The sequence below is a fragment of the Malus sylvestris genome, chromosome 5 (assembly GCF_916048215.2).
Source record: "Malus sylvestris chromosome 5, drMalSylv7.2, whole genome shotgun sequence".
In the NCBI taxonomy this organism is placed as follows: Eukaryota; Viridiplantae; Streptophyta; class Magnoliopsida; order Rosales; family Rosaceae; genus Malus; species Malus sylvestris.
The window spans coordinates 2,788,515-2,813,234 of NC_062264.1; the positions used below are offsets into that span (position 1 = coordinate 2,788,515).

General features: G+C 37.6%; 2 protein-coding genes, 1 long non-coding RNA gene and 1 pseudogene across 5 annotated transcripts; 1 reads left to right on the forward strand and 3 right to left on the reverse strand.

Annotated features, from left to right (window-relative positions):
• The first annotated feature begins 205 nt into the window (after positions 1-205).
• Positions 206-3,715, forward strand: LOC126621715 (alcohol dehydrogenase 1-like). Its single transcript, XM_050290280.1, has 10 exons — positions 206-397; positions 1,600-1,707; positions 1,949-1,995; positions 2,116-2,441; positions 2,555-2,637; positions 2,728-2,803; positions 2,915-2,976; positions 3,140-3,235; positions 3,346-3,507; positions 3,584-3,715. Exons 1-10 carry the CDS (start codon positions 206-208, stop codon positions 3,698-3,700), a joined length of 1,269 nt encoding a protein of 422 aa, XP_050146237.1. The 3' UTR covers positions 3,701-3,715.
• A 4,526-nt stretch (positions 3,716-8,241) lies between these two features.
• Positions 8,242-12,409, reverse strand: LOC126623645 (uncharacterized). Of its 3 annotated transcripts, XM_050292605.1 has the most exons (7): positions 12,043-12,409; positions 11,553-11,704; positions 10,470-10,617; positions 9,961-10,027; positions 9,815-9,877; positions 8,938-9,703; positions 8,242-8,815 (listed from the first exon to the last, which is right to left on the reverse strand). In XM_050292605.1, exons 4-6 carry the CDS (start codon positions 9,999-10,001, stop codon positions 8,986-8,988), a joined length of 822 nt encoding a protein of 273 aa, XP_050148562.1. In that variant the 5' UTR covers positions 10,002-10,027; positions 10,470-10,617; positions 11,553-11,704; positions 12,043-12,409; the 3' UTR covers positions 8,242-8,815; positions 8,938-8,985. The 3 variants fall into 3 exon arrangements, with proteins under 3 accessions (XP_050148562.1, XP_050148564.1, XP_050148563.1); XM_050292607.1 differs by lacking the exon at positions 11,553-11,704; XM_050292606.1 differs by lacking the exon at positions 10,470-10,617.
• A 3,035-nt stretch (positions 12,410-15,444) lies between these two features.
• LOC126621716 (glucose-1-phosphate adenylyltransferase large subunit 2, chloroplastic/amyloplastic-like) lies at positions 15,445-19,199 on the reverse strand (annotated as a pseudogene).
• Positions 19,200-19,353: 154 nt separating this feature from the next.
• LOC126623649 (uncharacterized) lies at positions 19,354-19,974 on the reverse strand. Its single transcript, XR_007623824.1, has 3 exons — positions 19,883-19,974; positions 19,554-19,636; positions 19,354-19,462 (listed from the first exon to the last, which is right to left on the reverse strand). It is a non-coding gene; the product is annotated as an uncharacterized LOC126623649 (long non-coding RNA).
• Between the last annotated feature and the right edge of the window lie 4,746 nt (positions 19,975-24,720).

Below are 24,720 nucleotides of genomic sequence, written 5' to 3' on the forward strand. Positions count from 1 at the left end.
AGGAGTCACTATCTGTGATTATTTGGTTAATCATCACAGTAAGATCGACTAGTTTCTTAGCCAAAAGAAAATAGGTCTAATCTCAAGAATAGTTAAGAACTGTTAATAAGATTTGATGCGGCCTAAGACAATTCGAAATTCACAATACTTTGTGAAAGCTGTTTCAAAGTTCAAAAATTAAACATAGAACCTCTAAATCAGCAGAATGACGAAGAAGAAAGATACAAAGCAGCCTGCAAATGTATGCAGTGGCACTATTGGTTACCTTAAAGTGATGCCCTTGAGGAAACCAAAGTTCAATGAGTCCAGAGAAGTTCAGAGTAAAGCTCGATCTTTGTACAACGATGAATATGGTAGAGCCTCAAGCCATTACACTGAAAATTACAAGACTGAACAGGTAGTGGACAAGAGCACTAGTCAGTTGGGCTAGAAGTAAGAGGGTAAATTCAACTTTACTGAAAAGTGCATGGACAAGGAGTTAGGGTTTACCACCGAGTATTAGATCCAAGTGAAATTCAAGAAGTTTGTTTATCCAAACAAGTATGGATCTTCATCATCTAAGTCTAGTTACAACAACAATAGGAATCGCAACTCCCATTGGAAAATTGATGAGAATATCATCTGCTACCAAGGAGTTTCCCAAGAAAAGCAATTATTGTAAACGAAGTCAACACTCGAAGAATTTGATGTGAAGCTGACAGTCAAAGGTCAATGAACTTGACTTCGTCGTTAGAGTAAGCAAGAAGGTTATCGATAGAACAATCACCGAAGATTCATTCTAAAGATTCACACGCATGTTCTTAGTGGAAACGAGTCCGAGAACATTGATTTGCTCTCACCAACTACCACCTACTAACCGCCGTCACCACTAGCACTTACTCGCTTCTTTAGCACGCACTTCGAATGTTTCGAGCAATTCCCAAGAGATATGACTCTGCCCGCCATTCTTAAGGAACGCATGTCGCAGAGTGATATCATCGCTTCAGATCTTCCAAATTCAAACCACTTAAGTTTTTCCGTTTCCAAACGCTCTTATGTAGATCCACTCTGCCCGCAATTCCTAAGGAACACATGTTGCGGAGTATCGATCTAATGTTGAAAGTCGTCCAACAATCCAATTCATCACTGCTGAGGCACAATCCCGACACGAATTCTTATATTTCAGTCAGAATGTGACAATTCAAATAGAGAAAGGTTAGCATAACTACGCCGAATGGCACCAAATCTATAAGTCCTAACATCCAAATGATGTCAAAACCGACACTTTATGAGAATAGAAGAGAATCCTAAGTATACTCTGAACAAACCACGCTTTGATACCAATCAGACACATCCCGGCCCAGGGTCCACCACATCTCGAGCTCGCTCTACCACCGTAGCACGATATTGTCCGCTTTGGGCCCAGACTACGCCCTCACGGTTTTTTTTTTGGGAACTCACACTAGAATTTCCCAATGGGTCATCCATCATGGGATTGCTCTCACGCGCTACTCGCTTAACTTCGGAGTTCCGATGGAACCCGAAGTCAGTGAGCTCCCAAAAGGCCTCATGTTAGGTAGAGATGAGAATAGACATATAAGGCTTACAGGATTCACTTCCCTGGACGATGTGGGATGTTGCATGGCACCACCGCAGAAACATGAAGTTCGCTTGAAGATCCTCTTCACCTCTCTTTGCCACACCGATGTCTACTTCTGGGAAGTCAAAGTAAAAATTTCAACTTCCAATGCCATGTCTACTTTAATATTAAGCATGACATTTCACATGTTTATAAATTATAATGCTTTGTCCATAACTTGCAATTGATTAGTCAAGTTGTTTGTTTTCTAACCATAAATTTTCACTGCATTTTGAGTGCTAAATCTAATGCGATGATAAATCCTATACATGGCATTTTCGTGCTTAGAATGTGAGCTGTTGAAACTGAAACATGTATGCTATGTCACAGGGACAACAACCACTGTTTCCTCGCATTTTCGGTCATGAAGCTGGAGGGTATGTACATGATCTCTGAATATTAAAACTACATAATTTGTAATTCCCTACGTATTTGCTTCCATTTTACTCAGTGTGTTTACGTTTCTAAATTTTGTTTGCTTGTCATTTTGTGTTTAGAGTTGTGGAAAGCGTAAGCGAGGGTGTAACTGAACTCCAGCCGAGTGACCATGTCTTCCCTGTGTTCACCGGGGAGTGCAAGGAGTGCACGCACTGTAAGTCGGAGGAAAGCAACATGTGTGATCTACTGAGGATCAACACTGATAGGGGTGCTATGCTGAATGATGGCCAGTCCAGGTTCTCCAAGGATGGAAAGCCAATTTATCACTTTGTTGGTACCTCCACCTTCAGTGAGTACACCGTTTGTCATGTTGGTTCCGTTGCTAAGGTCAACCCGGCTGCTCCCCTTGACGAAGTTTGCGTTTTTAGTTGCAGAATATGCACAGGTTCGAAAGACTTCTCACATTTTAACAGTTAGAAACTTACAATCAGAAATTAATGGTGTTTCAAATTTTCTTTCTAGAGTAATCAATTATTGTTTTCGTTGGTGTATTTGAAGGTCTTGGTGCCACTGTGAATGTTGCAAAACCGAAAAAGGGTTCATCTATTGCCATTTTTGGATTGGGAGCTGTTGGTCTTGCTGTAAGTCATTCTTATTGCTCCTCTATTATGGCTCTTTTAGATAGTTTGGAGTATCATAATGATTTTTTGTTCCTCTTGTTACTCTTTTAGGCCGCCGAAGGTGCAAGGATTTCGGGCTGTTCAAGGATCATCGGTGTTGATTTGAATTCCAATCGCTTTGAAGAAGGTCAGTCAATTCGATCATACATCTATTTAACGAATAAGGACTTAGCTCTTCATGTCCGGTTGAGATGCCATTCACTAAATAATTTCTAATGGTTTCTATACTTTACGGCAGCCAAGAAGTTTGGCGTGAATGAATTTGTGAATCCGAAAGATCATAACAAACCAGTGCAAGAGGTTAGTTACATAAATCAATTTAATTTTATGTTTGTGTCTGATCACTTAGAGCCAAGCATTCCCATTTTCCCCATTTGGTCCTTGTCTTCTTTTTTAATACTTGCATTTAGTGTTAATAATTATCGGCTATCAGCAGCGACTAACGTTTGGCTTTGATTAAAAGGTGATTGCTGAGATGACCAATGGTGGAGTTGATAGGAGCGTCGAGTGCACCGGAAGCATTCAGGCGATGATTTCTGCGTTTGAATGTGTTCGTGATGTAAGTAATTATCAGCCTCTTTTGTTGTTTAATTGGATATAATGCTGGAATAACATTGCTATTCAAATCTAAATTTTACTTTTCTTTGTTTCTATTCTTTCTAAATTTAGGGTTGGGGTCTTGCGGTACTGGTTGGTGTGCCAAACAAAGATGATGCATTCAAAACCCATCCAATGAATTTCCTGAATGAGAGGACTCTTAAGGGTACCTTCTACGGTAACTACAAGCCTCGCACCGATCTACCAGGTGTTGTGGAGAAGTACATGAACAAGGTAGTTCGTATTTCCCTTTCTATTTCCGAAACCACACAATAATGCGGTAAGACTCGCCTTGTGTTGATCTTTGCAGGAGCTGGAACTGGATAAATTTATCACTCACCCGGTCTCGTTCGCCGACATCAACAAAGCATTCGACTTAATGCTTTCTGGACAGTCCATCCGGTGCGTCATCCGCATGGGGAATTAAGAGAAAAAACTAGTGACTTGTTATATGTTAATGGAGGGAACTTGTGTATGTTGGAATATAATAGTATTTTAGGTATTATATTGTTTGGGTTTTCTTATAAGTTTAGTTTGGGCCTAACCTGTCAGCATTAGAGTTAGGGTTAGTTTATTATAAATAGAGTGTTTTGTTATTCATTAGAGACTAAGTCAGTCACAATGTAGCTTTTAGGGTTTTGTAGTCGTTTCGGCATTCTCGTTTGTTTAATAAAATTCTTATTTTGTTAGTCTTGTTCATGGCGCACTTTGATATTCAACTTGGTATCAGAGCAGGTTTGATTCTTCGGGATTGGATATGTTCTTGGTAGCTAGCTTGTTTTTTTTTTTTTTAGTTTGCTCGGTATTAGTTTTGATAAGGTTTAGTTTTAGAAAAAGGTTTGCTTCTGTTTGCCCCAGCCTGCTAGTCCCATCAGTGCTACTCGACCCGCACCAGCCTGTCCACTACCAGATCGACCCACCTCTGAACTACACCACTGCACCACCATCTCACATCAGACCACCAGCCACCGGTCTGCCACCGTTCTGTCCAACACCTCAAACCAGTCTCGCCACCTGCTTGAATCTCCTGCGCCAACCCATCACCCAAATCCGACTGACCCAGGATTGCATGCCCGCTGCTCAGTCGCCATCCTTGCTGCACCGCTTTTGTCCCGCATCACTGCAATCGGTTCCCGTCGCCGATGTCCACCATCACCTGTTGTCAAACTCGCCCTGAACTTTGCCGTGTTTCGTTTCTGCACCAACTAGTCCCACAGTCGACTCCCATGAGTCGGATTTGTCAAACCACTGCAACCCTGCCGGTGCTAGTTTGAAAACCTTATTCTTGCTGTTTTTGTTTTTCCGACGATTGTACTGGAGTTCCAATGCAGTCAGATGATTGTTGCACTAGTTTGCAGATGCACAGAAAAGAAGGGAAGAAGATTTTGGAAAAAAAAATAGGATAAAAAGACGTGGTGTTTGAAGAAAAAAGAATGAGGAAAAAAAAGAGAGAAAAATAAAATAGAAAAAAAGAAAAAAAAAACGTTGGTTTTTTTGTTTGAGGCCCACACGGGCAAAAGAAAAAAAATATGGTTTAAGTTTGTTTTAGGTCTGCATTTGTTGGTTGGCCTATTTGGAATTGTTTTGTGACCGTCACTTGAGTGTTTGGATCTGTGACCACTCGAGTGGTAGTATTTTTTTTTAGTTCATTGCTACAATTGAGATATGAAAATCTCGTCCGTTTAGTGACAGGTTTTTTCCATACTCTCAACATTAGCCAGTTTGAACCAAAACCAGTTTGCCAGCCAGAATCAAGAATCATGTCAAGTCAAGTTAAGAATCAAGAATCAAGAACCAGTTTTCCAGTTTGCCAGTCAAGTCAAGTCAAGTTAAGTTTGCATGTCTGCCAATCCGTCTAACGGAGCTAGTCCGCATCTGCTTGTTAGCAAACTCATGTCGTATACCGCCATGAGTTTGACCGGGGGGGGGGGGGGGTGTTCGAATATATTAGTATTTTAGGTATTATATTGTTTGGGTTTTCTTATAAGTTTAGTTTGGGCCTAGCCTGTTAGCATTAGGGTTAAGGTTAGTTTATTATAAATAGAGTGTTTTGTTATTCATTAGAGAATAAGTCAGTCACAATGTAGCTTTTAGGGTTTTGTAGCCGTTTCGGCATTCTTATTTGTTTAATAAAATTCTTATTTTATTAGTATTGTTCATGGCGCACTCTGATATTCAACTTGGTATCAGAGCAGGTTTGATTCTTCGGGATTGGATATGTTCTTGGTAGCTAGCTTGTTTTTTTTTAGTTTGCTCTGTATTAGTTTTGATAAGGTTTTGTTTTAGAAAAAGGTTTTCTTCTGTTTGCCCCAGCCTGCTAGTACCATCAGTGCTGCTCGACCCGCACTAGCCTGTCCACTACCAGATCGACCCACCTCTGAACTACACCACTGCACCACCATCTCACATCAGACCACCAGCCACCGTTCTGTCCAACGCCTTGAACCAGTCTCGCCACCTACTTGAATCTCCCGTGCTAACCCATCACCCAGATTCGACTGACCCAGGATTGCATGCCCGCCGCTCCGTCGCCATCCTTGCTGCATCGCTTCTGTCCCGCATCACTGCAATCGGTTCTCGCCGCCGCTGTCCATCATCACCCGTTGTCAGACTAGCCTTGAACTTTGTCGTCTTTCGTTTCCGCACCGACTAGTCCTATAGTCGACTCCCATGAGTTGGATCTGTTGAACCACTGCAACCCTGCCGGTGCTAGTTTGAAAACCTTATTCTTGTTGTTTTTGTTTTTCCAACGATTGTACTGGAGTTCCAATGCAGTTTGATGATTGTTGCACTAGTTTGCAGATGCACAGAAGAGAAGGGAAGAAGATTTTGAAAAAAATAAAAAAAGGAAAAAAAGAGAGAAAAATAAAATAGAAAAGAAAGGAAAAAAAAACGTTGGTTTTTTGGTTTGAGGCCCACACGAGCAAAAGAAAAAAAAATGGTTTAAGTTTGTTTTAGGCCTTCATGAATTGTTGGTTGGCCTATTTGGAATTGTTTTGTGACCATCACTCGAGTGTTTGGATCTGTGACCACTTGAGTGGTAGTATTTTGTTTTCGTTCATTGCTACAATTGAGATATGGAAATCTCGTCCGTTTAGTGATGGGTTATTTCCATACTCTCAAACTAGCCAGTTTGAACCAGAACCAGTTTGCCAGCCAAAATAAAAAATCATGTCAAGTCAAGTCAAGAATCAAGAATCAAGAATCAAGAACCAGTTTTCCAGTTTGTCAATCAAGTCAAGTCAAGAATCAAGTTAAGTTAAGTTTGCATGTCTGCCAATCCGTCTAACGGAGCCAGTCCGCATCTACATGTTTGCAAACTCATGTCGTATACCGCCATGAGTTTGACGAGGGCTGTTGGAATATATTAGTATTTTAGGTATTATATTGTTTGGGTTTTCTTATAAGTTTAGTTTGGACCTAGCCTGTTAGCATTAGGGTTAGGGTTAGTTTATTATAAATAGAGTGTTTTGTTATTCATTAGAAAATAAGTCAGTCATAATGTAGCTTTTAGGGTTTTGTAGCCGTTTCGGCATTCTCATTTATTTAATAAAATTCTTATTTTGTTAGTCTTATTCATGGCGTACTCTGATATTCAACTGTGTATCTATCTGCTGTTCATTAAAATAAGTATTTTTACATGGATTTTTTAGGGTATTGCAAATTTGGACAGGATATGGTTTGTGATTTTCCCTACCATTTTTCAATTTATAAACGTATTTTGCTTCATGTTTTTTCGTTCTCCCTACCAATCTATCATGCATCTATTCCCTGATTGAAAGATTTAGCGTAAATCGCTTTGTTTCTTTTTTGCATTAATTCTTAAGGAAAGTACAACAGTACACGAAAAAATCGAAGCCCGTATTTAACACAATACATCTTTTGTACACCCTCTCTCAAACTAGTTAAGATCATTCCGTCCTAGTTTCTAAAGAAGTACTGAGAAACCATTTTTTCTTGATTCCCCCGCACTAAATTCACTCTTGAGTCACTAACCCAAGAGATATCCTTGATACTGATCAAGCCTAACCAATAGGCCGTCCCACAATTAAGCCCAAGCCTCTATTTTCATTAGAGAGTGGTAATACTTCCATCCACTCACCACAATACCAATGCATGGAAAACCATCGATGCATGTGCAGTGATGCTCTCTTGATCTTGACCATCAGAACACAAAATAAAGGTTGAGATTTAACTAAATCTCTTAAATTTTATTTGGTTAAATTTTAACCGCTCACTTGTGAAAGATTTTTGTAGATGATTTGGATGGTTAGCGTTTTTATCTTCAATACTATTTCTTCGATTCAAACCTCCCCATAACTAAGTTGAGTTTTATCCCCATAACTAAGTTGCATAACGTTTTTATCTCAACAACCTCCCCCATAACTAAGTTGAGATTTATCCAAGCCCGAAGTAGCCACTGTCAAAACAATGAACGACGACTTGTGTTACCATGCAATACAATGGAGTAGGTCAACCAAAACAGTGGGGGAAAACCCTCAAACTTGAGCATTCCGAACAAAACTCACAAGGATGTTTAAGTCTAACATTAAGAGCCTCACTTAATTCTGCAACAGAAGAAAATTTGTTACCGAAAACCTGCGAGTCTCTTAAAGTAGAGGTGTAAAGATAGTGAAAATTTTCTTTATACCACCATTGCCCTCGATCACCTCCACGAGCTTCTCTCCGTCCGATGCTGCTGTCATTGTAGTGATTAATAAGTTGAGTTTTCTCACCAAAGAGATTTTTCATTTGACATTTCTTTCAGTGATGAAAAAGATGGGAATACGAAAACAATCAAGTGTAATAATTAAATAATAAAAAAATTTCAAACACTTTTCATTAGTTTTCCTATGATAAAACGAGCGGATGAAGCAAGACTTTTGCTGCAAGTTTTCAGAATTTTCCTTTATCATTCAAAACAGTAACGATATACTGAGGAGGGCTTTTCTCTAAGATGGGAAAACACAAATGCTTTCAGATTTAATAAATGTAATAGCTTCAAGCTTTCAGATGAGTTCTCTACTTTCTACAATGCTTAGATTCTGGAACAAGAGAGAAACTTAGCATAAAACAACTGCTTTCAATGGATGGAGAACTTAAAAATACATTAAAACTAGGCCAACATAGACATTTAAGTTGAGCATAGAAATTTAAGTCCAACATAGACACTATCCCAAGTGCTTCCACATTGAACTGGATCAAGCCGATAAAAACTGGTTCGGTCAATTAAAGCAATGAATAATCAAGTACGCGCAATTGGCCTAGTATGCCTGCACGCGACCAAGAAAGCCTAGGTCAGAATCTCTCCACTTGTGGACCTGACAAACTTCAACATTTCCATAACAGGAGCCAACAAACACTTCCGAACTGGAACAGGACCTTACAACGGCCACAGACGAACATAATTTGCCAAAACGGAACTCTTTTCAATTGACCCTGCCGAATGGGAAACACTTGATTCTTTTTCTTTTTCTTTTTCTTTTAGTTTGGTTGTCTATGTATCACGTCAATCTTCTTCTCCTGACTTGGCTGTTAATACCTACGAATATAACCAATAAAGCATGTGAGATCAATTGAAAAAAATTTCTTTTCTTTGGGTAATTCTAAAGCAAAAGTCACAAAACAAGAAATAGCCTTAGTGGTACTTTAGTTTTCTCTGACCTTTCAGCAAGTCGGGGGCTACGTCATAGGACCAGGCGGGGTAGGCGGTCATTGTTCTGAAGGATGGCTGTTGAGAGGCTGTTGGTGGGTCACCGCCAAATGCTCCTTATTTCTCAAACTAAACCTAGCAGGAGTCCCAAAGTATCCAACTGCCCATTCGTTCAAACCGCTAAGTATTTCTACAGACAACCTATCACTAGCTATTGGTACATCCATAAATAGTGTGTATCTATGTCGGAGGTTCATGCAAGGTTGGTGGTCATTCGTCTGGTGAAGTGGGGAGGGAGCTAGAGTGGGATGCTGGGGCTGCTGAGGTGGGAAGGGTGCTGGAGGATGGTTGTTGGGTGACTGCGGGTGGGTCACCACCACACCCTCTTTGTCTCTCAAACTAAAGCTAGCAGGAGTCCCAAAATATTCAACAGCCCATTCGTTCAAACTGCTAAACATTTCTACAGACAACCTATCAATAGCTACTGGTACATCCATAAATAGTGTGTATCTAATTGTTGACTCAGCTGGGTACAGAGGATATGGATACATTCCACTAACCATTGACCCTATATTTATATCTCTATAATCTTTAATCCCCGGAATTTCTCCTAATTCTATATGACGCATAATATGATAACCATGTGTTACCATTACTAATTGGTTCAGGTCTTCTCCCGTTTCAACACTAATTTTTTGAGCCAAATTTAATCCTGAGTCTGCCGGATGAACAGTGATGCTCATATTCAAACTTGGCACCAAAACTAAAAATGAATTCCTGTAAAATATTATATGGTATTAAACAAATAAATCTCATAACTCAACATTATGTACAATTCTAAAGACATAAAACCTAACTCAACATTTATGTACAATTCTAAAGACTTACATTATTGTTGATCCGTTTTGTAGGGGAGTTAACAGATTGTACACCTGAGTTGGGACTTGGTGCCTTAACAAAACAAAAATAAAACTACATTATTAATCATGTATTTCTTATTACAGAACAAACTTTTCCTGAGACAAAAAACATACCCAGCCACCAGATGTTGTAGGTACGCATCCTCGGACGCCATGACAACAATAATGCACCAATGAAACACTAAAAAAATCCCATAATTTTATCATCAGACAGCAAGTACATACAAGAAAACACCAATGTCTCCCCTATTTAAAAATTTTGCTGAAAAGCAAAGATTTTTGCTGGGTTGAGTGCTCATCATTCACTTATGCTTGTAAAACCAACAAAAGGATAATTTCGCATTCTCCATAATTATACTTAATGCCAATATTCATAGCTAATATACTAAGTTACCACTAATTGATTGTTCAAAGCATCAATATCCCAATATGAATCTGAATTAATAGACGGTTCCCAAAACTCAGTACCTACAGCATCTGTGAGTCCACAACACTCTCAAATGTGTATATTTTTCAACATATCCAGGCAAACCCAAAATTCGAAACTAAATTTGTACCGAAAAACATTCAAAAGTTAATTACATTCACAAATTCAACCAAAATCAGCAAATATCGAGTACTACCTCAGATGGAATCCTGTTTTCGATACTGTTCTGCTGGTTTATGAACCCTTTAATGGCTAGATGCCATCCACAGTCTCCAGAGTCCAGAGTGAAAATATCGAACCTTTTACTTATTGGTGCAGACGAAAACTCTCTCCAGTCTTCGTGCCTGAAATTCAGCATAACAATTTACAATTAATTCCTTCAAAAACAGAATTATAAAATAAGAGCTCAAAATAATCAAATTCCAAAAATTAACAATTACATTGAAAAACTTGAACCCTCACTCAGTCAGTCCTTGGTTGATACCCAAAAAATCAGAAGAAAGAAGACCCAAAAAATAATAAAAAATAAACAATTTTAAATTCAAATCCACCCAAAATACTTAACTTGGGCATTATCTCGGATCCAAAACTTCCTAAATAAAAACGTAACTTTTTAAATAACAAAACAACAAAAACTCTGCTTGCTTGATTTTGCATGCTGCAATCTCCTGCCCAGCCAGAAACAAAGGAACTAAATTCCAATTCAGTAGCAAGTGGTTCGCAGCGCAAGCTGAGTTAATCATTACACACGGCTGTTAATCATTGTTTCATCATTCAGCATTACACATGGTTGACAAGCAGCACAAGCTCAAAATCAAATTCGATGATTTCCCACACATATCAGTAATATCAAAAACAACATAAAAATCATCGAATTCTTTCTTCCCTAAATTTTGCCAAAATGAAAACGAAAACAATATTTGGAACATAAGATTTGGAATAAACGTCTAGAACCCAAATCCCTAAGTCAAGAAAACCTTAATCTATGATTATACTTAATGCCAATATTCATAGCTAAAATACTAAGTTACCACTAATTGATTGTTCAAAGAATCAATATCCCAATATGAATCTGAATTAACAGACGGTACCCAAAACTCAGTACCTACAGCATTTGTGAGTCCCCCACACTCTCAAATGCATACATTTTTCAACATATCCAGGCAAACCCAAAATTTGAAACTAAATTTGTACCGAAAAACATTCAAAAGTCAATTACATTCACAATGTCAACCGAAATCAGTAAAGAAGAGCAATATTAGCAAATATCGAGTACCACCTCAGATGGAATCCCGTTTTCGATAGTGTTCTGCTCGTTTATGAACCCTTTAATGGCTACACAGATGCCATCCACAGTCTCCAGAGTCCAGAGTGAAAATATCGAATCTTTTACTTATTGGTGCAGACGAAAACTCTCTCCAGGCTTCGTGCCTGAAATTCAACATAACAATTTACAATTAATTCCTTCAAAAACAGAATTATAAAAATAAGAGCTCAAAATAATCAAATTACAAAAATTAACAATTACGTCGAAAAACTTGAACCATCCCTCAGTCAGTCCTTGGTTGATACCCAAAAAATCAGAAGCAAAAAGACCCCAAAAAAAAAAAAAATACACGTTCCTAAATTTCTGTTGGGGTTTTATCAAAAATTTGGGAATCAAAATCAAATTCCAAGATAATCAGAGCATACAACTTTAATAGCATAAAAAGTTATGGAAATTAACCTACTTCAATTCCAATATAATCCAGAATACCAAACTCGCTTACCTTCAGTCAAGCGGGTTTTGGAAAACGTTGCGGAGACCGGTGGTGCAGGAAGATTCACACGTGTGTTGTGGCGCCCTTCGTCGGATTTGGGTGAAGCGGTGGTAGTACTGGCGGTGGTCTGCGTGAACTGGTGAAGAAGCAAGCGGTGGTTTTGTCGTTCGGGGTGTTTGAAAGCGTTAAAAAGAGTTGAAAGAGGAAGTTCGCCGGGTGATGGCGAGGTGGGTGAGGTCGACGGTGGGAAGAAACGGCGTCGTGGTTTGGCGAAGGAGGAGAGAGAGGACTTTTAGAGAGAGAAGGCAGAATCTTTTAGAGAGAGAATGACAGAAGCAGAGAGGATTGAGCGAGAGGGTAGTGAAAGTAGGGAAAGGAAGGCAAGAAAATAAGGAAATCCGAGGGACAAAAGCAGAATTAGACTAAATATGTGAGGGTAAAATCGGACGAAAATATTAAATTAAATTCTGTGAATTCTCTCCTTTATTTCAATTTCTCAATAAAACTTTTATATTATTTGTAGACTAGCCTCTTGCCACACGCTTGTGACAATTGGCCTTTTTATATTTATTAATTTAAATCTTTTAAATGTTTTTTTTTTTTAAGAAATGAATTAATGACGTGAAACCACCCACTAATGTGGGAGGTTTTGTTTTTGTTTTTTTTTTCAATAATTTTAAATATTAAATTAATTCAAAATAAAAATATGGTTAAATACTTTAACTTCTTTTGGTTCAATTGTAATTTATGAAATTCTTAAAAGACAATTTATGGTATTTTGAATGTTTCACCATTTTAGGGTGCTCACTTTATATATAAAGATGATATGTAGCACATGTGTGATCATGTAAATTTATAGATTAATTTATTGATCTTCTAATACCTCCTCATATTGTAGAAATAAATAACAAACAACTAAGTAGCATTATGGTTAGAATTACTCATTGCAAGCGACATGTGTGCCTTCTTGAAAATGGGTTCAAATCTTGTGGCACGATGTATAGCAAGATGTGGTGGCATTTGTTCATTTGAGCAACTTAATTTGATTGGAGCTGTTTAGTTTATGAACGAATTTTTGAGGTAGGTGTTCCAATCACCTTATTCTGGCTCTAGAAATCCATGATCCTACAATTTATCCAAATAATGTATCTGAAAGGGTGTTTCGTTTGAGGATGGATAGTTGTCCAAAGAACATTCAAATGAGTAATATAGAAAAAATTTGTCAAGTGTTGTCCATATAACATGTCAAGATATATCTAGCATGCATTACATCAAACATTTAGTAGGACAAAAAAAAAAAAAAAAAAAAACATGTACCAAACATTCGGAAGATCCTTGAAAGACCTTCACATGTATATTTTCCGAACTCGGTTGGTCCTGGGACCCATTTAGTCCCTATTTCCATCCGCCCCTAGAGAGGTCCCCTATAAATATCTCAGATTTTGCCTTCGTTTTCGTCTTTCTTTCAAAAACTTCTAAACCTTCCTTCAAGCTTTCGACTTCCTGATCTTCTTCTTCTTCATGTTTTCAACCAAGGAATGGCCTCTTCCAGCATTCTATTGTTAACTCCTTGGTGAGGTGAAGGAATTGTAACACCTTCATCCACCATTGCTAAAATCTTCTGACTGATTGCAAGGTCCAGGTGGAAGTAAATCTTCCTTGGTGCCATTGCCAGGGTAGATATTTGATCAAGAGTATCCATGTACCAAAATTCACCTTTGGTACTTGGACTTTCATGATATCTCTTTGCTAACTCCTTGGTGAGGTGAAGGAGCTGTAGAGGTATTGAGTCACGGTCCCACACACCTTGAGTCACCTCATTCCAAAACTCCCTCAAACAAATCCTCATTCTTCTTATCGTCCTTCTCTTTGGGAAAGGAAACCTCGCAAAATTTAGACACTTATTTTGCAATAAAAATTTGGCGTTTTCTTAATTTGCATGTTTTTTACGATAGGTTTCACATGCACTACCATTTAATACGTGGTTTGCAGTTCAACTCTTTTATTTCCAGACTAAGGGTGTAAAATTCTGAATTCCGTAAACGAGCAATAAATTATTGAAGGTCGCAATTCCTTATGGTCTGCATTCGTAATCAGAAACCAAAATCAGAATGTTGATCGATGTTAGACAAATAAGAACACATGGCTATGTAGCATGCATTATGCTTTTAAAAAACCACGTTGAAACAGCAAACAACAAAAGTGCCTGCCTGCCTGCCTTGTTGAATAGTAAAATAAAAACTATAAACCGGTTCGGTCAATCGTTCTAAAGAATTAAAGCAATGAATAATGAAGTATGTGTAATTGGCGTAGTATGCTTGCACGCTACCAAAAAAGGCTTGGTCAGAATGTCTCCACTTGTGGACCTGTCAAACTTCAACATTTCCAAAACAGGAGCAAACAAACACTCCCAATCTAGAATAGGACTGTACAACAACCACAAACGAACATAATTTTCCAAAACGGAACTCTCTTCAATTGACCCTGCCAAATAGGAAACACTTGTTTCTTTTTCTTTTCCTTTTAGTTTGGTTGTCTATGAACTCTCTTTTGTTGGCCATGCCGCTTTTGTCTTTGTTGTTTGGTTGTCTGTAAATGTCGACAATGATGCAGTCAAGCAAAGTTTCAAGAAAGCCAAAGTTCGCAGGGATAAAAGGAAATATTAGGTGACATAAAGCCATCAATGAAAATGGAACACAAGAAATATCTAATGCCACTAATCAAATTGGTACACAAAAAATATTAAATGATATAGAGAAGCGAGTATAATTTAACCAAAGAGGCATACCACAACTACAACAAATATGAACACTGCACACAATAAATTATCTGTGCCCTTAGAGGTCAAAGAGCACCAACATACGTGCCCATAGACCAATCGCAACAATGCAGCAACTAAGTTTCTATATGTGCCCTCTATGGGCGTCACCTTTGCTAAAAGGGCACAATAAACTATTTGGTGCTCAAAGAGGCAGGCACAAATAAAGGCCTTTTTGTGTCTATGTTCTGACAAACTTGTCAGATGACCTTTTCCATCCATGTTTGCACTATTTTTGTTATTGTGCCCAGTACGTTCTATTTAAAAAAAAAATAGACATGTAAAATTTTGAAATAAAACCAAAAATTTAAAATTTTCATAAAATCAAAGATGGTAGTCTCGGCTGTAAAAAGCAATCTAATAGTAGAAATGGAATGTTTATAATGAAACTACATAAATATTCCTCATAAACATCATGTTTACAAGCGTTCAAGATAAAAGATCAACAAAATAATGAGATTTTCCTATCAATGTATCCATGCATTCCTACATATAGCCACTCATAGTTGATTTTACCCTTTTTCCTAGCTCAGTGGATTATGCAATTACCTTCCTGAAATCCAAACCAAAGGAAAAATGAAAAAGGGAAAGGATCACATATTTCCAGTGAGGTTGAACTACCCAAACATCCAATCAACATTGAGAATTCATAGTATCCTGAAAATCGATTTAAAATAACCAAGTGTGATCAAAGCTCGTAACACCAGCATGCTTATGTTTTCAATCGCATTCTAACTGCCGCTTGAAATATTTCATGATTAACATATTGGAATATAGTAGCTTGTTGTTACCAATGCGTAGAAAGGGTAGCTCACCTTAAGTTCAACTCCGGACTCTAGACGTGAGCGCACACCCACAACGGAGTGTTGAACGCTACATTCTCGCAAGAAGCAACCATGAGAAATAATTGCATCCATAATTTGCAAAATTCATTTGGCAATGAGATCAGAAAATTACAGCCAATGTCACACAGTAATTTAAGCTTGCAATCATACCCTGCATTTTTCAACTTTTGTAGGTGGCAAGTAATCTAGGAGAGGTGTAGAAAGGTGTCTTTGGATCGTTGAATTCAAACTTCGGAGGCTGCATGAAAGAAAGAATGTAATCAATAACTGTTACCACATATGCACGTAAAGAAAAAAAAAATATAATCGAATAACAGGAACGATTCAGTGCAACTATTACCAACCTATTTTGTGAGGGCTGAGTTTGCATCGAAGAAAGACTTTACAGTTCCAATATCCTCCCAGTAGTCATTGAATAGATATGCCTGATCATGTAAGGGCGTTTCGTAACTTAGTGACTCAATTATCAAATCCAAACCAGCCTTGGGGGAATTGCTTATATATTTATATTCGAAGATGAACTATAAGAAAAACAATAACTATTATCGAAAGAGCTATCTCACCTGGACGTTGTGCTCCTTCACAGCTGATGGAATAATCTCGAAGCCAAAATCATTGCAAGAAGGATAGCTCCACCTTAATAGCTTAAGTAGGACATCAGTTCTGAACACATAAACACCCATCGATGCAAATTTGTAGTCCTAAATCACAGTCAATTAGTAAGGCACATGAAAATTTAGGGCATACAGATAATCAAGTTTGGGAGGAATCACGTGAGTCATAAAATTGAAATACACTGATGTTTTTTTATTTAATTACTTAGTGCAGGGAGCCGGTTTTATACCTACAACACAATCCCAATCTCACAAACATATATTGTAATATTACCCACTTAGCTAACATATACTACAATATTCGTTCATCAGATACACACTGATTATATAGTTATCAGAAGCCAAAACAAATATAGTCGAATTCAAAACACAATCAGTCCAAAATTACACCTAAATAGAGTTAATTAAAATCAATACCTACAAATTCCAGATCAGCCATATCAAAGATTCATATTCCTCACTCTGGGTTGTAAAATTAACTTTTAGGTATGAGATAACACATTAGTTCAGTTCATGACCTGAATCAATGAAATATGTAAGTATGCATATTATTTAGGGTCAAAGTGAGTTGCTTACTTTAATCACATACCTAGTATGCATCATCAATATACCTGCAAATGGAAAGAAGAAAATGAGTCTAATTGTTGGAAAATTTTGAGAAATAGAGCATTCACAAATGTGCAACTAAACATGGCATTGACCTGCATATGAAATCTCACTAAAAGTCAACTGATTATTTCTAGTCAGGTTGTTTTTGTTTGTCCATGGTTCATCACTTTTAGCTTCCTAGAGATTTGGAAAGGATCATCAGTTCATCTAGACTATAAACCAATAGACTTTTGAATATATATCAAGAATAATGTCCCAGTATGCCTAAGTCCCAGTCTAAGCCAAAACTTCTTCTAAGAACAAAATTCTGGTATATTTGACATATAACAGCAAGCCAGCTTCAAAAAAGTTAAACTGTAATAGGCATCGCAGTAAAAATGGGTCTGTTTGAATCTGAACCAGATCAAATCCCTTTTTTATTATAACCCAAAAGAGAAAAAAACTCAGTTCCCTTGTGTTTCAAACGAACCCTAACCCTAAAATTAATCACAAATTATTAACTAAATTAACCAATACAAGTTCTAAAGTATTACCATTTTACCTGGAACGAAGTGGAGAGGAAGGAATCGCATTATGCAGGCATTGAATTAAAGGGGAACTGGGGATGAGATGAGAGTTGAGGCCGACTGATTTGCAGATTCTGTGTGAAGGAGAAGGATTTGCAGAGTCTGTGAGAATGTGTGAACTTGACTGAAGACTTGAGTTGAGACCCACCTATTCGCAGTGTGTGAAATTTGAAGGGGAAGGATTTGCAAATTCTGTTTCTGCGTGACTTGAGAATTGAGATGAGAGGTGAGAAAGACAGAGAGAGAGGGAAATAGCAAAATTTGGGGAAATATAGAGAGAGAGCCTAGGGTTGAAGAAAGGCTCGGTTCGATTGGGAAAGGGAGAGCCAGAGAGAGAGGAGAGGCGGAGGAATTGAGGGGAGGCTAGGTTTGAAACTTTGAATGGGGAAACACAGAGATGCGGAATGAAGGAAATGAGGAGAGACTGAGGCATGAAGATTGAGGGAAGTGTTTTGTTTAAAACATTATTTTAAACAAAGGGCACAAAAAATCTACCTTTACTTTAAATATATTAAATTGTAGGACACAGTTACAATTACAGTGTCATTGTAAATTAATAAAAAATTTCCATTACTGACATTAAAACCACCAAAGAAGAACCAAAAAAAAAAAACATATATAAAATTCAAATACCTCAAGAAAGCCACACTAGATGTGCAATTTGGAGCAAAATGAGGAGTTGAGTAGGAACTAGGCACCGCCCATTCAAAATTTGTGTTTGTAGTTATGATTCCTCTGTCCAGATGTGCAAGCTTGGATTAGAACTTTTCATTGTGGGTGAAGGGGAAGTATGTAAGCATTTTTTAAATTTGTTTTCTTGTTTCTTTATGGGTGAGGCAACATTCTAATTTTCCATAGACAAATTAGTAAAGGAGTGTGGACGTTTTATACTAGAATAAGGGCACAAATCCATAATTGTGCCAACATATTCTTTTGCTATAGAGTGATTTATTATTTATTAATATTTACTGGACACAATTTCGAACATTTGTGTCATAAAAAATTATTTTTAATTACTAAGATATATTGTCTATCTGAAGATCCAATGGGGACGTACAATGATTTATTATTTATTAATATTTACTGGACACAATTTCTAAGATTTGTGTCAAAAAAAAGAAATTTATAATTATTAACTCATTTGTATATCTGAAGACCGATTAACTTTTGCGCGGAGACCGATGACCCTAAGGGCACAATTGTTGGTTATGTGTCACTACAGAAAGGGCTTTTAATACAGTAAAAAAAATAAACACTTACGATAATGTCAAAAACCATATCACCAAGTATCAAAACAAACCTGCTAACAATCTAAAAAGCAGTTCAAAAAGATACGAATCTAACAAACATTCATTGCATATGGAAATGATCCATTGTAAATCTAAAACACGCCACTTAGTACCACGGTACAGTGGTATTCTTATTTACTTGTAAGTGACAAATCTAAGGTTTGGTTGTCGCCAAAAATGGCTTTGAACAACAGTATTGCTAACATATTTTGAGGCTATAACACTGCACAGTAATAAACAGCTCCATACCATTATTTACCATAATTTTATAAATTTAATTTTTGGTCTGCTAGAGGTCAAGAGAAACAAAAAAACACATAAAGTGTCGCTGACAAACAATTTTTATAGACACAAAAAGTTTTTTGTGCCCATCTTTAGTAAAAAAGTTGTCATCTAACCCCACTGGGCACAGTTTTCGTGCCCATTACTGTTTTATGTCTTTTTTTAACATTGGGCACAATAGATGGTGCCCTCTATGGAATGATAACTGTTTAAGCTTTTGGTGGTCAAACAGGCACAACCTTCTCAATTGTGCCCTTTGTTTTGTACCCAAAGCTCATATTTGTTGTAGTGCACGCAGGCATTAGATTCAGTAACTTTCATTTGTTTGTGTCGTTCACTTCTAGATAAAGCTTGGACATGCCTCTTGTTGAGTGAGATATTTGATAGTTCTTCAACATTAGTATACCTGAATACGAACATAAAAACTGTAACAGCTCATACAAAAAAATGAAATATAATAATGAGATTTTCTTGGGTTGGGGGTGTGAGAATTCTACTTGATTCCCATAGAAGGTGAGGCTTTTCTTAGCATGTAAGATGTATCACAACAATCTTCTTCTCCTGACTTGGCTGTTAAAACCTACGAATTTAACAAATAAAGCATGTGAGATCAATTGAAAGCATTTCATGTTTTTGAGTGATTCTAAAGCAAAAGTCATAAAAAAAGGGAACTTTAACGAAAAGCTCCTGGTACTGTTCACTTTAACGAAAAACCATATTTTTACACTAAAAAGTCAATCATGGTACTATTCATTTTACCCTTTATTTTGTCCTTATCGTTAAAACTCAAAGTTTTCAAGCCCTTATCGTTAAAAAAAAAATTGACCTTTAGCGGTACTTGAGTTTTCTCTAACCTTTCAGCAAGTCGGGGGCTACGTCGTAGGATTAGGCGGGGTTGGCAGTCGTTGATTTGGTGCGTGTTGGATATAAGTCAACAATCTGTGATTTAAATATAGATATGCTAATAAACAATAAATGCAAATATAACAATTAACAGAGTATCAAGAAACAAAAATATAAAACAAATAACTTGAAGATCGAGGCTTGCATACCGTAATGTCCTTGAAACAGAAATTTCGTCCCTACTCAGTGCTTGTAGTTCTACGGACGTCTGCTTCACCAGGATTCAACGATCTAAGTCAGAAATTCCAGCACCGAAAAATTGACTTCTGGTGAATATTAATGTGGTTCTCTCAGAAAGGATGTTTATGATTGCAAGAGAAGATTTATGATTTTTCTGTGTCCTAAATGCCATGCAGATGGATGTATATATAATGTGATTATACATGTTCGCAACAGGTATGAGGAAGGGATGCATCTGTTGGGAGACATCTGCTGAAAAGGGTGTTTTTGTTTCTGCGTTTTCACACTTCAGACTTCATCTGAAAAGATGAGTCTGTTGGAAAAAATAATTAATTAATTATTTTAAATTCGAAATTAAAAATATTTAATTAATTCCGAAAATAATTAATTAATTTAATTATTAGAGCCCAAGAAGGCCCAAGGCCCATCTTTTGACAATTAAATATATATTAATTATAATTAATTATATATATTAATTACCAATTAATTAGTACATCCTAAAGCCCAACCCCAAGGGTGAGCCAAATTTTAGTCTCCAGGCCTATTACTCCAATCACTTTCTATAAAGGACAAAGCCTTATAAAGTGATAAAATCTTTTGAGAATGGCCAATGTGGGACAAAGAAATTTCTACTCAAACTACTCAAATTTCCAACAATACCCCACATTTGAGTTGAAATTTCATTCAAACTCCAACAATTACCCCACATTTGAATGCAAATGTAAATGCAAATGGATGATTAGGCTGCCTAACACTGAGAGAGAATAGACATGATATGCATCGGGTGAAGTGTCTTTTGGACTTGAACTTACCCTAGTGAAAACATATCGGGTTTACTTGGTGACGCAGTGGATGTAGAAGATCTTGAACTGTTCACCGTAGTAGTAAACCGAGACAATATGCTACACACATATCATGTCTGCCACACGTCAATTCATACGGTTGTGTTCATTTCGGCCCTGAACAGATCCCGGATTTCATAGGAGCTTTAGAGAATTTAGCCATGTTAATTCTCATAAATGTGGCCCCATTTACTCCTATATAGGTGACATTAATTAAGAATAGTCTGCCATATTCCTCTTGATAACAAGATATTAATGTCATTAAATGTATAAAACATAACGCCTTAAACATCAACAGACAACACACATAGGAGTAAATGGGGCCACATTTATGAGAATTAACATGGCTAAATTCTCTAAAGCTCCTATGAAATCCGGGATCTGTTCAGGGCCGAAATGAACACAACCGTATGAATTGACATGTGGCAGACATGATATGTGTGTAGCATATTGTCTCGGTTTACTACTACGGTGAACAGTTCAAGATCTTCCACATCCACTCCACTAACCTCCCATTTACTCCTAAAGTTTTCTCTCATTAAACCCCATGCCTACTCGGATTTCTTTCATGGACAGAAAATTAAAGATATGTCGTCGATTCTTATATGGAATACCTTTGCAACTCAAGTGTCGATATGTAAAGGCAGCTGTCTAGGATGCCGATGGTGAGGTCTGGCCTTTTTTTAGGGAATATCGAGTAGTAGAAACGGATTATGGCTAGGGTTTCAATGACAAGAGAATCAGAAAACGAAGAAAACTGAGAGACTAGCGAGAGAGAGGTTGCTAGCACTTCATGCGGGTTGTTTTATCCCTAAACCCTAGGGTTAAATATTCACAATTCTGATGACATGGCACGAACATGACTATTTCCTGTGTTATTGTCCACTAGAATTTGCCCACACACTGCGCGTGCGTGTTTAAGCCTTGAGGGAAAGGATTCAGAGGAACCGAAGGGTAGTTTAGGCCCTAAAAAAAATTAGTGAAGCCCTATTATAAATAGTAAATAATTTTGTTCTCCTTTCAGTCATTTATTATTTTGTGAATTCTCTCTTTTATTTTCAATTTCTCAATAAAACTCTTAAATTGTTGTAATTAATACTAAGCACATGTGTGGTTGTGGAAATTCTAGATAGATTGGGTTTACGATTATCTTTACTCTAGGAGATTATTTTCTATTAGACTATGTATTACTTGGGAAATAAGTTTCTCTTTTCTCATGGCTAAAAATACATCCAACAATTTTCTTAAGCATCATTGGTTCTCTCAGTTGCCGGACCCTCCCTCTTCCCTTTAGTAAATTGGCCACAAAATATATATAGTATTTTGTCTAATTTTAAATATATAAGGTATTTTGTCTTTTTTTACTTTCTTTGTTTATGTGAAGGGTATTTTTAGAAGTTAATTATTTGCCGTTTATTTTAAGCTTTTTGATCATTTATCCAAAACAATAAACAAAGAAAATTAACTTGCAGAATTCAAAAGTTGGTCGAACAAAGGAGAGGACAACATCTTGGAGAGAGCTGTATCTCTGCATTGCAGCTTTGAACTCATCAAAGGTAACTTTTTCATCGCTGTTTGCATTATTCGGTCCAATATTTCATCTAACTTCCCAGATTCAGTGATATCAGTTGGAAGGCTATTGTGGACCCTAAAATAATCCCAAAAATTTTAGAGGCAACACGTAGACTTTTATTCAAGAAGGACAAGATTGCCCTCAATAAATGGGCAGATTTCTCAGATTCTCCCACGTGTAGCTCACCTCCCTGAAGGACCCAGCAGCTGAACACAATTGTCCACAACTCACCTGCCCATGGCAAGGAATTAAAGATAAGGATTAATTACCCAAATCCTATCTTTAATACATTTCTAATTAAAGATTGACTCCAATCAAGTAAGTAATCTTAATTTAAATTAATTAAGGATTATTACCCTATTATCTCAAGATATTATCTCCTATTAAATATCTTGGGAATATTTAGAGAATATTTATCCATTAAACCTTATATGGCCGGCCCTAGCCCTATAATACCCCATATTCTACCATTTTTGGGGGGCTTTTGCAACCCTAAAAAGCCAAAACACTTTACTCTCTCAAAGAAACTAACTTAGGCATCAGAGATCCGTTGACCTAACCCCCCCACCTTATGGGCGTGTGAGGCTTAGGTCTCTGATCAAAGGTGTTGATTGTTTTGCAGGTGCTTTTTTGTCAAGACTGAATGTGGATGCAAATTTCTTCCTCCTTGATGACAAAATTGCACCTACAAAACAAATAACACCTTAGGTCAAGGCCAAGAGCCTCACACGCCCACGATGAATGTGGGGGGGGGGGGCTTTGGCCGAAGAACCTCCAATGTCAAAGTTAGAATTTAGAGAGAAAAGTGTTTGAGAGTTTTGGAAAATTTTAGCAAGAGTGTGGACCTCCTTTTTGAGAAAAAATAGGGTCATATATATAGAGAATGGAGGTGGCCGGCCCTTAGAGGCTTTTTGTGTGAAAAATGGGTGATTTAATTGGTGATTTATGGATTAATTAGGAATTAATCCATTAATTAGCCAATTAATCTCCATTTATATGGAATAATTTGTAGGTTATGAAGTGATTACCTGAGATAAGGATGGATGAGATAATTTGGAATTGGTTACCTTTTTCGGACACTCTTGGCTTGATTAAAGAATGATTGTCCACTGCTCGCGTATAGCACAACCGGTGTGTTTCAGGGATAACTTTGTCCTTTTTACCAAAAATCCACGTGTTGCCTTGTGATTATTTTTGGCTCCACAAATGCCCCCACACCTGCTGGGCTGCTCATAGGAAATGGCAACAGGTGTAGAGATCTTCTTGCTCTAGGAAACTTAGGATTGCTTCCTGTTTTGATGTAGATTCCTCTTTAATATAAAATTAGATCCTTCTAGGAAAGAGAAATAAATTTCTCTCAAAGCCTATTTAAGTCCACCTTAAGTGTGTTATTAAATCAACTTTGGAGAGTGATTTATTCTACCCTACAAGAGAGAGAGAGCGCTTAGAGGATATTTGTTCCCCCTCCTCTAGCAATCTTCTACATCTTGGCCGTGCAAAGGACCGTCTTTCGTTGCTTTCTTCGTCTTCTCCGCGTCACACCGATGTAAGGAAAACTTAATTCTCCTTGTCTTCTTCTTGGGAGGTGCTGCCACGGGGCAGCCGTCGGGGTGGTGCGGCACGTCGGCTGGCAGGGGCCAGGAGTCGACTTGTCATGGGCCAAAGAGATGGTGTGGTAGGGGCCATTGCTTGTGTTGCTCGGCTTAATTGAAGTCAAGGATTGGCTTGGCATGGGCCAAGGAAGTGAAGTGGCATCGGCAACGGATTGGGCTGCAATGTCTGGGTTGCTTTGCTAAAAATGAGGAAACTGCTTGATTTCTCAGCTGTCGTAGATGGAGCAATCAAGGATAAAGTTGCCAAGATCGGAGCTGCTAAAGATGAAGTGTCGGATGAGTGAACTGTTAAGTGCAAAAGTGGTTGTTGCCCCTTAACCATTCGCTCCATAGTTGATATTCGATATTTTAAGCTATGTAGCCTTCTCGCACTGGAAAGCTTACCCAGATAGGTGTTAGGGAATTAGTTTACCCTTATGCACTGGAGAGCAATTAGTTTACCCTCTCGCGTTGGAGAGCAATTAGTTTATCCTCTTACACTTAAGAGTAGATCCATATGGGTGTCGAGGAATTGGTTTACCCTTATGCACTGGAAAGCAATTAGTTTATCTTC